This window comes from Mesitornis unicolor, unplaced genomic scaffold (assembly GCF_000695765.1).
Source record: "Mesitornis unicolor isolate BGI_N332 unplaced genomic scaffold, ASM69576v1 scaffold2908, whole genome shotgun sequence".
Lineage (NCBI taxonomy): Eukaryota > Metazoa > Chordata > Aves > Mesitornithiformes > Mesitornithidae > Mesitornis > Mesitornis unicolor.
Window position 1 is genome coordinate 32,990 of NW_010203672.1, and position 11,481 is coordinate 44,470.

The following is an 11,481-nucleotide window of genomic DNA, read 5'->3' on the forward strand; positions in this document are numbered from 1 at the left end:
AAAGTTATTTTTCATAAGAGAACTCGGTCAAAGATAAATTTACAAAGATATACAAAGCTATTGTTAAATTGTCACTGGAAATGCTGGCTTTTTTCTGTGGGGAAAAGAACCCTGGATTAAAGTTGGTGAGAAGAAAACAGTTTGTTTCTGATTTCTTTCCTGAAAGGCGATGGTGGAGTTCAGTTAATTCATTAACAGACGCTTCCTGGATATGTGTTAATTTTAAAACTCTAAAAACATTAAAGAAAGTTAATGAGCACATACTGATTTCTGCTAAAACCAAGAGGGAAACTGTAAAGGAAACCTACGTGTATTTACTGTAATTTAATATAATGTCATGATTTTCTTCTAGAATCAGAAAGCGACATCCGAGAGATTAACCTGAAAACTTCAGAACTTACCAAATGTGAATGGTGTAGCGTCCGAAAATTACCAGTAGTTTTCCTACAAACAGTACCATCGACCTGTAGTAGCCTGAGAGACCAACTGAAAATGAGTAAAGATAACGTCTGGTACGAATGCAAAGGAGACAGTAAGTAGAAACATTTTAAGCTACCACTTCAGTTTAAATTGTGTTTAAATGGTTTGGATCATGACTTACTGCACTGAAGAATAAAACTGGTATCGATGTCTGGGCCAGGTGTGGTGTTCTTGCAGACACCATCACCTTCCCGGGCTGCTGAGTCCAGTTCAGAACAGCGTGGCTAAACTGGAGTCGTGTGTTTGTCCAGTCTCTTATTGGTTACAACATGTACTCGCTTTAGTGTGACTGTTTTCACTAATATTTGTGCTGAATGAGAACATGTTGGTTTGTTTAGCTTCTGTATACGGACCTTTACATTTATATGACAGCTTTTGGTGTTCTTACTTCTGCTTTCTGTGCTGTTCTGCTTGCAGGCCTTAGTTTCAGTAGAAACTGGTGTGTGGGTTGGCTTGGGTTTTCTTTCCCATATGCTTGTAGTGATGTTGTAATGCAGACCAAAACCTGCTTGGAAAATAAAAGGATTGCCTCCACATGTAAAATTCAGTTTAATTTCAACATAGATTTCCTCAAGGGTCTGGCATCTTTATTTGCACACTGTTTTTTAAATTAGCAGAGAGTCCTCTTTCCCCTTAAATAGGCTTATTTTTAGGTTAAATGTCGTGGTTATTTATATCTGTACTTCACTTTCTCCCCTCAGCTCTTCCCTCTGAAGCTGTGGTGCTGAGGTAGTTCTACACCCCACTGTTACATTGTATTGATACTCAGGAGTGCTTTGTGCTAACACAGTTGTTACTTGCTTTGTAAGCAGTAAAGTTACTTTAAGCAACAGTAGCTCTGTAAGCAATTGTGTGTCGGTGCCCAGTCTCCAAAATAGGATCACCCCAAACCCAGACACCTAAATTCTGTGTGCGGGGAATGGGAAATATGCTGCTGAATAGTTGTTTTTCACACCGAGTTAACAATAACCAGAAGGAAGTGGTGGTGCCTGTGTGAAACTCCTCTTACACAAAAACAGGTTCCTGCAGCTACGTGAGGCTGGGATTTGCACCCTCAATCCTATTCCTGTGTCTGACTGCCTCAATAATTCCTCTTAGTGCAGCTTACTGCTGCTTTATGTTTCAGATGATGTGAGTGTGTGGTATTTCTACAACAGCTGCTTGAGCTGGCTCACAGTCTCCAGCTTTTTGTAAAGGTGTAGGCTGACCTGTTGGAGCTAAGCCACTGTCCCAGAAGAAAGACGAGATTTATTAGGGCTGGCAGTAGTAAGTGTGAGAGAATGGTGTTCTGTTCACACGGTGTTCACTGGGCCAGAGACATCTTTGGTTTATTTATGTTGCAGGACCTGGAAGCAGGGCTTTGCTCCTCTGGGTGCTGAGATCCCTTCACCTGTATAGGGATGAAAATTCTGATTACCGTGACAATTTAAATTCCTTTCCTTGTTGAGATGCATACTTTGCAGAAAGGAAAACTGGTTGCCAGTGGATCGGATCCTTAAGAGACTTCAGTTCCTGTGGTAACGGAAATCTGATCAGAGAAAAATAACTGTTTCTTCTGTGAAAGTTTTGTACTTCTGTACCCAACAACGCGTGCCTAGAATCAGTGAGAGTAGTTTTGTTAGAACTTTGTGGTTCTAATGTGTGGCATACAGTTTGTATCCTCTTCTTAAAAAAGCATCGTGCTTATTTTCCCATTTAAGTCTGGAGACGGTCGTCTCAAAAATGGACTTTTTATCCCTCTATTCAGTTCAGTTTCTAAGCAGTGGTCCTGCTTGCTTGCTACCCCAAGATAAAGTAGCGTTTTTTCTACCTGTCACAGTTTCTGAGTATCTCTAATGTATATCCACGTAAAAGCGATTCTTAGAGACTGTTTTACCTAAAAGGCTGGCAACCTCTGTGCTTACCTGCTGCAGTGACTTTAATACTTACAACGTTCAGAAAGCAGCGATGTTTTATAGTGTAGCCTTCTGGGATCAGGGCAGACCATGAATCTACCTGAATCGTGGGCTCTCATGTAGTGTTTCTTGTTTAATTTAGGGCATGTCACCATCGTTCTTTTTTTTTGTCCTTCCCCTTTTGCAGTCACATCCATCTGAAAGTAAGAGAAATCGAGGCTGAAATTTTTAAAAATAAAATACCGTGTATGTGTTGAAGGGTTTAAGGATATGAAAGCCGTTTTTATAATAAACTTTGAGAGCACAAATGCTCATCTGCATTCTTAATGCAGTTCTCCTTTTCTAATAAATCTCCACAGATGAATGTATCTTGATTGATATTTTTCTGAGAGAGCCAGACTAGAGTTCATTGTGTTGACCTGTGAGGAATTAGGGCATGAAATTAGAAATTAGGCAGAGGAAATGACTCTGAAAATATAATTTCTGGAGTTGTATTGAAACAATAGGATAGGATAAGAAGAAAAAGAATTGATTACAGAGACTTACTGTCAGTGAGCAGAGAGGCTGTCATTTCAAAATCTGTTTTGGCTTTGTATTAACAATGTATCAGGTGCAATGGTTCACATTTCTAGACGAAGACAGAAGGTGAATGCAGTCGTTTTACCAGTGTGGATGGCAGGGTTTGGTGGTTAATCCTCTCCACACACCTGTGTTACTGTTTGTGTTATCAGCAGCGTGCACACGTGTTGGTGCTCGACTCTTTGAAACCCGTTCATAATTGCAGCATCTTTTGTTTTGTTTCTAAATGAATAATTTTCTCTCTGCTTTTCTGTAGGTCAAGAAGAGCAGTACATCATTTTGATTTTTGAAACTGGTCTTGATCCTCACGCAAACTCAATATTTGAAAAAATAATCACTGACATTGGTATCAGAAATAATATTTCTGACTTCTTTGTGAAAATTTCCTTTGAAGAAGCCAATGCCAGGCTTGTTGCATTCACGAAGTGCTTAGAAGACAATTCCAAAGGCAGCCCGTCTCACAGAGAAAACAAAATAAAAAATGTAACTATATTTCTGTTTCAGAACAAAGTCGTTACGTTGTTTGGGTTACAAATACGCTAAAGACAGTGTGCTACTCACTGGACATAAAATAAATCCTAGCAGTTTCTTGTGGCTTTTCTACGAGGATGGTGGGTTATGAAACTGTAGGAAATAGCCTGTGCATTCACAATACTTCTTAGCGTGTTCAGTTTGGTCGTAAGGTTGTGCAACGGTCTGCAGTGTTGTCATTTAAAAATTATAAAGGGAAGAGGAATTTGTACTGTAATTAGACAACAAAACTGTTTCCAGATTCATCTACTGGCAAAATTACAGTAATTCAAACGAGAAATAAAGTCGCAGTGTTGTAGTTAAATTTAATGTGCGCTTTATTGGAACAAAACCACTTCTTAAAGATTTTGAAAGTTTTGTGGCTTGGCAAGAAATGAGTAAATATCAAAGTGTAATAAATGAGCTAGGGAAGGGAAAAACCAAACTTGAAGTCCTCAAAAGCAATGGCTGTTCCACTGTGGGACTTGGCAAAGCTTTAGTGGCTTTTTGGTAGATTTGAGGACAGTCTGCAAATTAATGTTGACTTCATGCTTTTCAGGTTGCTTCTGAGTCCAAAATGCAGCAGCGAAACAAACAGTTACCGTATTTTGATGATGATGAAGAAATTGGAGAACCACATACGGTTTTTATTGGTCCCATAGAAAAGTAAGATATTTATCTTTGCCCTGTGACAATTTGCTTGAGGGGTTTTTTGGCATTTCATATTTAATATCGAATGTGTTTTTCTTCTCAGGTTGATAGTTTATCCACCTCCTCCAGCTAAAGGGGGGATTTCTGTGACCAATGAAGACCTCCACTGTCTGAATGAAGGAGAATTTTTAAACGACGTTATTATTGATTTTTATTTAAAGTAAGTTTTATTTCAGATCAGTTTCTAGTCATTTACTCTGAAACCTGAAAAGTTCTGGCATTGAAAATTCATGGGGCAGTTGATAGCACTTGGTCTCCGACTGTGTACAGCTCTGATTTTAAAGGTTGCTTTGTATCCTTGCAAGAAATTTTGGTTCCTTGCCCTATCCTGCTTGACAGCGACTTTGTTCTCACTTGGAAAAAAGGTTCTTGAAAATTTCTTTTAAAAAGCCTTTTTAAGTTCAATTGGTTTTTTCCCAGAGTATTTGTGTTCCCTGGAATTTCATTTGTTTTGGCTAATATAACGCATAAATTCTTGGTGTCACTGATGCAGCAGATGTTAGAAGCGTATTAAATTGTTACATGCTTCTGTGTTTATTCTACACATGAGGGGTGTGTATATAATGTTTAGTCTATTACAGTACTTAGAGGTGAACAGAAAATGAGTGCATCGCTCTGGAAGTGTTTGGGGATTTGGTGTTTCAGTTACAAAGAGACATTCCTAGATGGGTCGTGACGTAACAGACTCACTGAAGATTTGTTTTCCTGCCATATTTGGGAGCAAGCTGGAGCATAGGAGGTTCAACCTGAACATGAGGAAAAACTTTACTGTGAGCGTGTCAGAGCCCTGACCAGGCTGCCCAGAGAGGTTGTGGAGTCTCCTTCTCTGCAGACATTCAAAACCCCTGGCCGTGTTCCTGTGTGACCTCCTCTGGGTGATTCTGCTCTGGCAGGGGTTGAACTGAGTGATCTTTTGAGGTCCCTTCCAACTCCTAATATTCTGTGATTCTGTGATGTTATAAAAATAAATACAGGAGCAGCAGAGCAACAGAGAAGAGCACTTAATACCTTGAAATATTGATACAGATTTTGCATTCATTAGTTCCTGTGGTTAATTAGCTCTAATATTCTTACAGCTGTTTTGTATGAGGCTGCAATAATTTGGTGAGGTGGCAGCACTGTTGACTGCCCTTTTTACTCTGGTGGTGAATACACTGAGTTAACACCTCCATGAATTTATTTATTATTTTATTATATATCATTATTTTGCTCTCAATTAATTATTATTGTATTACATTTTATTATAAATATTTATTGTATTTATTATTTCATTTATATTTCTTATTTTCTACCAATTAGGTATTTGGTACTTGAAAAACTGAAAAAAGAAGATGCTGATAGAATACACGTGTTCAGTTCATTCTTCTACAAACGCCTTAATCAAAGAGAGAGAAGAAATATTCATGAAACTTCAAACCTTTCGTAAGTCTGTTGAGCAGTCAGTTTAACTAAGAGCAAAAGAAGACTGAACAGTACAAGAACAAATGCTTTACAGAGATGAAATCTTTATAGACAATATTGTGATAGAAACAGAAGTCTAGGAAGCACCTAGACCTATAACAAATACTGAATATGCCTTGAAAACCTAAAGAGGCTGTTAGTTAAAATATCTGGAGAAAGTAGTCTTGTAATTAAAATGAGCCACCCTCAAATCCTGTGTTGGTTTCTTCTTGCAGAATACAACAAAAACGACACGGGCGAGTAAAAACATGGACGCGGCACGTTGACATTTTTGAGAAAGATTTCATTTTTGTTCCCCTTAACGAAGCGTAAGTACAGATACCTTTTTCCTCATGTTTGCTAAAGGCTTAAGCTTCATCATTTTAAAATTGGAAGTTATATTACAGTGTGAATTGAAGTTAAAAATGAAAAGAATAAACATCCATTTTCCAGGTGATAAAACCAAAATAGTAATGTAGGACCTTTAGTTTGCAGAAGAGGAGACTGAGGGGAGACCTCATTCATGGTTATAAATATTTAAAGGGTGAGTGTCACGAGGATGGAGCCAGGCTCTTCTCGGTGACAAACAATGATAAGACAAGGGGTAACGGACACAACCTGGAACACAGGAGGCTCCACTTAAATTTGAGAAGAAACTTCTTCTCAGTGAGGGTGCCAGAGCACTGGACCAGGCTGCCCAGAGAGGTTGTGGAGTCTCCTTCTCTGCAGACATTCAAAACCCGCCTGGACGCCTTCCTGTGTAACCTCATCTGGGTGTTCCTGCTCCGGCAGGGGGATTGGACTGGATGAGCTTTTGAGGTCCCTTCCAATCCCTAACGGTCTGTGATTCTGTGTGACCTTTAAATGCATTGTTGTGGTATAAGGAGTGTCAGGCATTATAAAGACTGAGGTAAAATAAACTTTTCTGAGTACTTTTTGTAGGTTTTACTTGGTCCTCTGGAGCTCTTTCTTCTGAGCTGTTGTTACTGGTAACATTGGGATTTACCTTTCTTAGTCCTTATGTTTTCTTTTAATGAGATCTCTTAGGTATAGATAAGATCAGATTTTAGTTACGATAAAGCTATATTGGGAGAAAATGAATTGCAAATCTCTGCTGCTGTGTACTGGGAACTTTATTCTTTTCTTCATATCCTTTCATCCTGATATTTCTCTTGGGTCAGGAAGTGGACTTTTAGCATCCTAATGGTTGTTAAGGACTTCTAATGATGCTTGTTTTCCTTAAGATCAGAGCGAGTTGTCACAAACACGTTGCTCCATTTCACACAAATAATCTAAGTGGTCCTTAAGCCAAAATATTTATGCAAGTTAAGTTACTGTGTTTTAAAAATATTCAATAGAAACATAAATGAAGTAAGGACAGAGAGATAGGAGAATCGCAACTGACTTCTTGTAGGCCTACCTAACTGAGCTTTTAAAAGTTCAAATAATGGGTTTGTTTGTTTGCTTTTTTAATTAAAAGCTCTTCAGAGAAAGTTATCTGGATACTGTGCCATTGTGCAGTGGGAGGAAAAATGCTGAATCTTCTCTTTTCCTGCCGCCTCCTGAGCTGAATTCTGAGCCCAGCTGTAGAGAGGGAGTTATGAGGGAACTGACCGTAGATCTGTCTTTGCTGTAAAGTCATAAGTAAATCCCCAAGAAGACTCTTCACAAGCACTGCCTTTGGATTTTGGGCTGCTGTGACCTCTCTGTGGGCATGTGTAGACAGCCAGTCGTTAGATGATGAAAATGACTCGGGTGTAAGATGTTCACTGTCCACTGCAGACTTCATCCTTGCAGTCTCTCTCCCCCAAAACTTTTAAGTGCCAGAAATTTGAAGTGCCTTTCACTTAAATTTTAGTTGCCTTAGAACTTGTTATATCATTTACTTCCCACCATCCTCTCTTGTGTCATTCACACATCCATGTTTGTTATGCATAGGAGAAATGAGACTTGGTTCTACCTGGACTTGTGCAAAGCATTTGACACTGTCCCACATGACATCCTTGTCTCTAAATTGGAGACATGGATTTGATGAATGGACCACTCAGTGGGTAAGGAACTGGCTGGATGATTGCACTCAAAGAGTTGTGGTCAACTTCTTGCTGTCCAAGTGGAGAGCAGTAATGAGTGGCATTCCTCAGGTGTTGGTATTGGGACCAGCACTGTTTAACATCTTTGTCAGTGACACAGACAGTGGGATTGAGTGCACCCTTGTCAGGTTTGCCAATCACACCAAGCTCTCCACTGAGGTGGTGAGGCCCTGGCCCAGGTTGCCCAGGGAAGCTGTGGGTGCCCCCTCCCTGGCAGTGTTCAAGGCCAGGTTGGCCGGGGCTTGGAGCAGCCTGGGCTGGTGGAGGTGTCCCTGCCCATGGCAGGGGTTGGACTGGGGGGGCTTTAAGGTCCCTTCCAACCCAAACCATGCTGTGATCGTGCTGCCAATACCAGGCAGTGTGACTTAGACATCACCTGAAAATGAAAAGAACTAGTTTTGTGATTTTACAGGAATTAGTTATGTTGCTTGTAACTCAGCATGTAATAGTTTTCACTGTCTTGTTCATTTACTGATAAGTCTTAACTTACTATTTTCAGTCAAGACATGTTTTGAGATTTTACTGGTTACTTAAGTGCAAGTATCTCTTACTATGATATGGAGCTCTTGTCTTTTTGTTGAATTGACATGGAAATCCTGTTTTATTTTCATTAACTTTGCTACAGTACCACTTAAAATTCTTCTTATCTTCTCTGGTACTTTCCTCACTTCCATAATGAGCACTGTCATGCTTTGCATTGACAAGAATTGTTTTCAGAACTTGCCACTTGGTTTGATGCTGGTATTTAGTAAATGAACTTTCTCTGCAATAGCAGATTGAAGGTATGGAAGAGTTTGGTTGGTTCCAGTGAAAGATGTCCATTCTTTACTATTTCTAAAGGATGTCAGACCTTAGTCTGTGGCAAAATGAGTCTGGTTGAGAAGCAATCTCAGAGTTTCTGTTGCTGCTTCGTCTTGTATTAAGTATGTGAAACAAGTTATTCTAGGATTTCAGAAAACTTGAGAGCTTCTCTTGCGTTACAGGAATGCTGCTAATGGTTGCTTCTAATAATGCTTCTCCTGTGCTGCCTAGAAAGATGCTTTTTTATTGATTTCTTTTAGGACACAGCTATTTATTCAGGTATCTGCTACATGATAGAGTACATTCTAGAAATATTTGCTCTGGAGTCACTGGACTTCAGTATCTACTTCCAGAAAGTCTTTGCAGCCTCTCCCATAACCACTGGGTTAGGGAATGCGGACTCATCGTCTAACAGGTTGTCAAAGTGCAGTAACTGGAGGTGGGCAGGATGGATCGAGGGGAGAATTAACTTCAGAACAGCCTGGCTGATTTAACCATGGCTGTGTCAGTGCCCTTTGGCAGCACAGTCCTTTGTGCACACACAGATTCCAGGCTTTGGCAGTACTCAGTGTGTTCATTTACTGGGTGTGGTGAATCACTCAAGACACAATGCCTCCACACCTCACATGCTGCTTTCAAAGGCCACTCGCTGGAACTGCCATTCACTTTTGATGGAATTTAGGCTTCGTCACAATCTAATTAATTTTTTAGTATGTCAGTTAGACATGCATTGTTAGCTACTGCTTTTTCTTTTTCCTGAAACACACTGAAATGTGGCTTCACCTGCATAATACAGAGCTAGGTTCTGTTTTGTTATTTTCTGTAGGGAATCAGAGAACCTTCAGAAAAATCTCTAAATCAGGTGCAGTGCCCCAGTCCCTGCATTTCCTGCTGCTCTGTTTCTGATTGAGTAGCAAGTCAGTGAAGTCTGCAGAGGGAAGGAGATAAGGAGGAAACTGGGGCAAAGCTTACTTTGTGTTGGGTGACGTAAGTATTTTTTTGATGCTGAAAGGGTTAGGATGTTGGTTCTGTGAAGGGTGAGGAAGACAGCAGGATCACGGTGATGGCATTACAAACGCTCTTTCCTCTCCTTTTTTAACTCGTTATTGACAGAATTTCTTTAAAAATGTGAAGTGTCACAGACAATTGGAAGATCTCACAGGCAGGAGAATATGGAGGATTCAGCTGCACCGTTAGATCTGACCACTTGTGTTGCTACTGCTGAACTACTCAAAAACTGTATGTGGCCGTAAAACATGAACTCTACAATCTCTAATTCATGCAGTGATAAAGAAAATCATAAAAAAGAAAGAAGTTTTAATTCAAAGGAGGAAAAACGTGTGTAAAGTACAAGCGAATTGAATTGAATATTTAGACAGCACCTGTTTTCTACAAACTGCCTCACATTAATGAATTCGTTGGTGACTTCAAGTTCTTCCCCATGAGGGTGGTAGATCACTGACACAGGTTGCCCAGAGAGGTGGTGGAGGCCCCATCCCTGGAGATATTCAAGGCCAGGCTTGATAGGGCTGTGATCAACCTGATCTGGTACCAATGTCCCTGCTCACTGCAGGGGTTGGACTGGATCAGCTTTGAAGGTCCTTTCCAACCCAACATATTCTGTGATTCAATGACTTCTTGCAAGGAGTGATCATTCCTTTAGAGAAGACCGTGAAGGCTTGCGTAAAACCTGCTCAGAAAATTGAACATCTGTTACAGTCTGTTTTTGTTAACTATGGAGTTAACTCCTCCTCTGGACACGTTCAAGGCCAACCTGGACGCATTCCTGTGTGACCTCCTCTGGGTAATCCTGTTCTGGCAGGGGTTGGACTGGGTGAGCTTTCGAGGTCCCTTCCAACTCCTGAGATTCTGTGATTCTGTGATGGAGGCAGAGTTTGGTTTTCCTTTCTCTCTCTCTCTCTCTGTGTGCACACACACTCGCTGTTTTGTTTGTTTTTTACCAACTCCAGGTTTAACCGTGAGCATTAATGCAATTGCTGGTTTTTAAATGTATTTTATTCCTTTGCAGTGCCCACTGGTTTTTGGCTGTCATCTGTTTTCCTGGTTTAGAAAAACCCAAACATGAACCAAATCCCCTCTATCATGAAAATGCTGCAACGCCGATGAAATCTTCCTCTTCAGATGGAGAGAGCAGCACACCGTCTCCTTTGCCAAATGAATTCGATACACAAAGCTCGCCTTCCAAGTCCACAGCAAAGAAAACCTTGACCAAAAAGTATAATACAGCTTTAATCGACTCAAACACTGAAACAGAGGACAGTGAGTCTTCATGTTGTAGAAGAAGCCCTTGTAGGGGAAAAAGTGCTTTCAAAAAACTCAATCAAATGGACAGTGATGTGGAAGAACCGAACACTGTGGAATCGGCATGCCATAAGCTAGACCATAGGACTCTGGATGAAAATGGTATACAGGGTGAATTCACAGCTGCTAACCAATCTATGGGTATGTATGGTAAAAATCTGCACGTTTTAATGAAAGAATGGGAGATTTCACCTATGTTATTGCTTTTGAAATTGTGTGAACTTCAGACTTTGAAAGTTGAGTATGTGGCTGAAGTTTGAGTGCTTGCAATGTAAGTAATTTTGACCTTTAGTCACACAGAATCATTTCATAGACATCACTTTGCATCACTTAGGACTGTAGTTGTTAAGGACAGAATAGTAGTGACCGTGCATCCTCATAAAATGTGCATGGATGGGGGAACTGAATTAAGACTGTGTGAGCAACCTTGATTCCAGTGACTTCTAGCATTTGAGGTTTTACTACAACACCATTAAATCCTTTAGTGTCTTGATAGAAAGTTTGTAAAAAGAGTATGAAGAAAATAATTTTTAAAAAAATGCTCTCTCATGTGATCTCCATGTTACATTTAGTGAGGCTTTCTCCATGCGTCGCTGCTGTGGAGGCAGATGAAGGAATTGGGAAAAGATTGTTTTCTCTGCGTACTGCAAGGT

At 40.2% G+C, this 11,481-nt stretch overlaps 1 protein-coding gene across 1 annotated transcript in view; it reads left to right on the top strand.

The window, feature by feature from the left end:
• The window catches only part of SENP6 (SUMO1/sentrin specific peptidase 6), a gene marked incomplete at its 5' end in the record, with an annotated part of 39,264 nt that extends 28,161 nt beyond the window's left edge, over positions 1-11,103 (top strand). Inside the window, 7 exons of the mRNA XM_010190781.1 lie at positions 353-532; positions 3,211-3,437; positions 4,024-4,130; positions 4,219-4,335; positions 5,475-5,597; positions 5,852-5,944; positions 10,536-11,103. Of these exons, the coding sequence (XP_010189083.1) occupies positions 353-532; positions 3,211-3,437; positions 4,024-4,130; positions 4,219-4,335; positions 5,475-5,597; positions 5,852-5,944; positions 10,536-11,088 (1,400 nt within the window). The remainder of the gene's footprint in view (positions 1-352; positions 533-3,210; positions 3,438-4,023; positions 4,131-4,218; positions 4,336-5,474; positions 5,598-5,851; positions 5,945-10,535) is intronic.
• Positions 11,104-11,481: the final 378 nt, after the last annotated feature.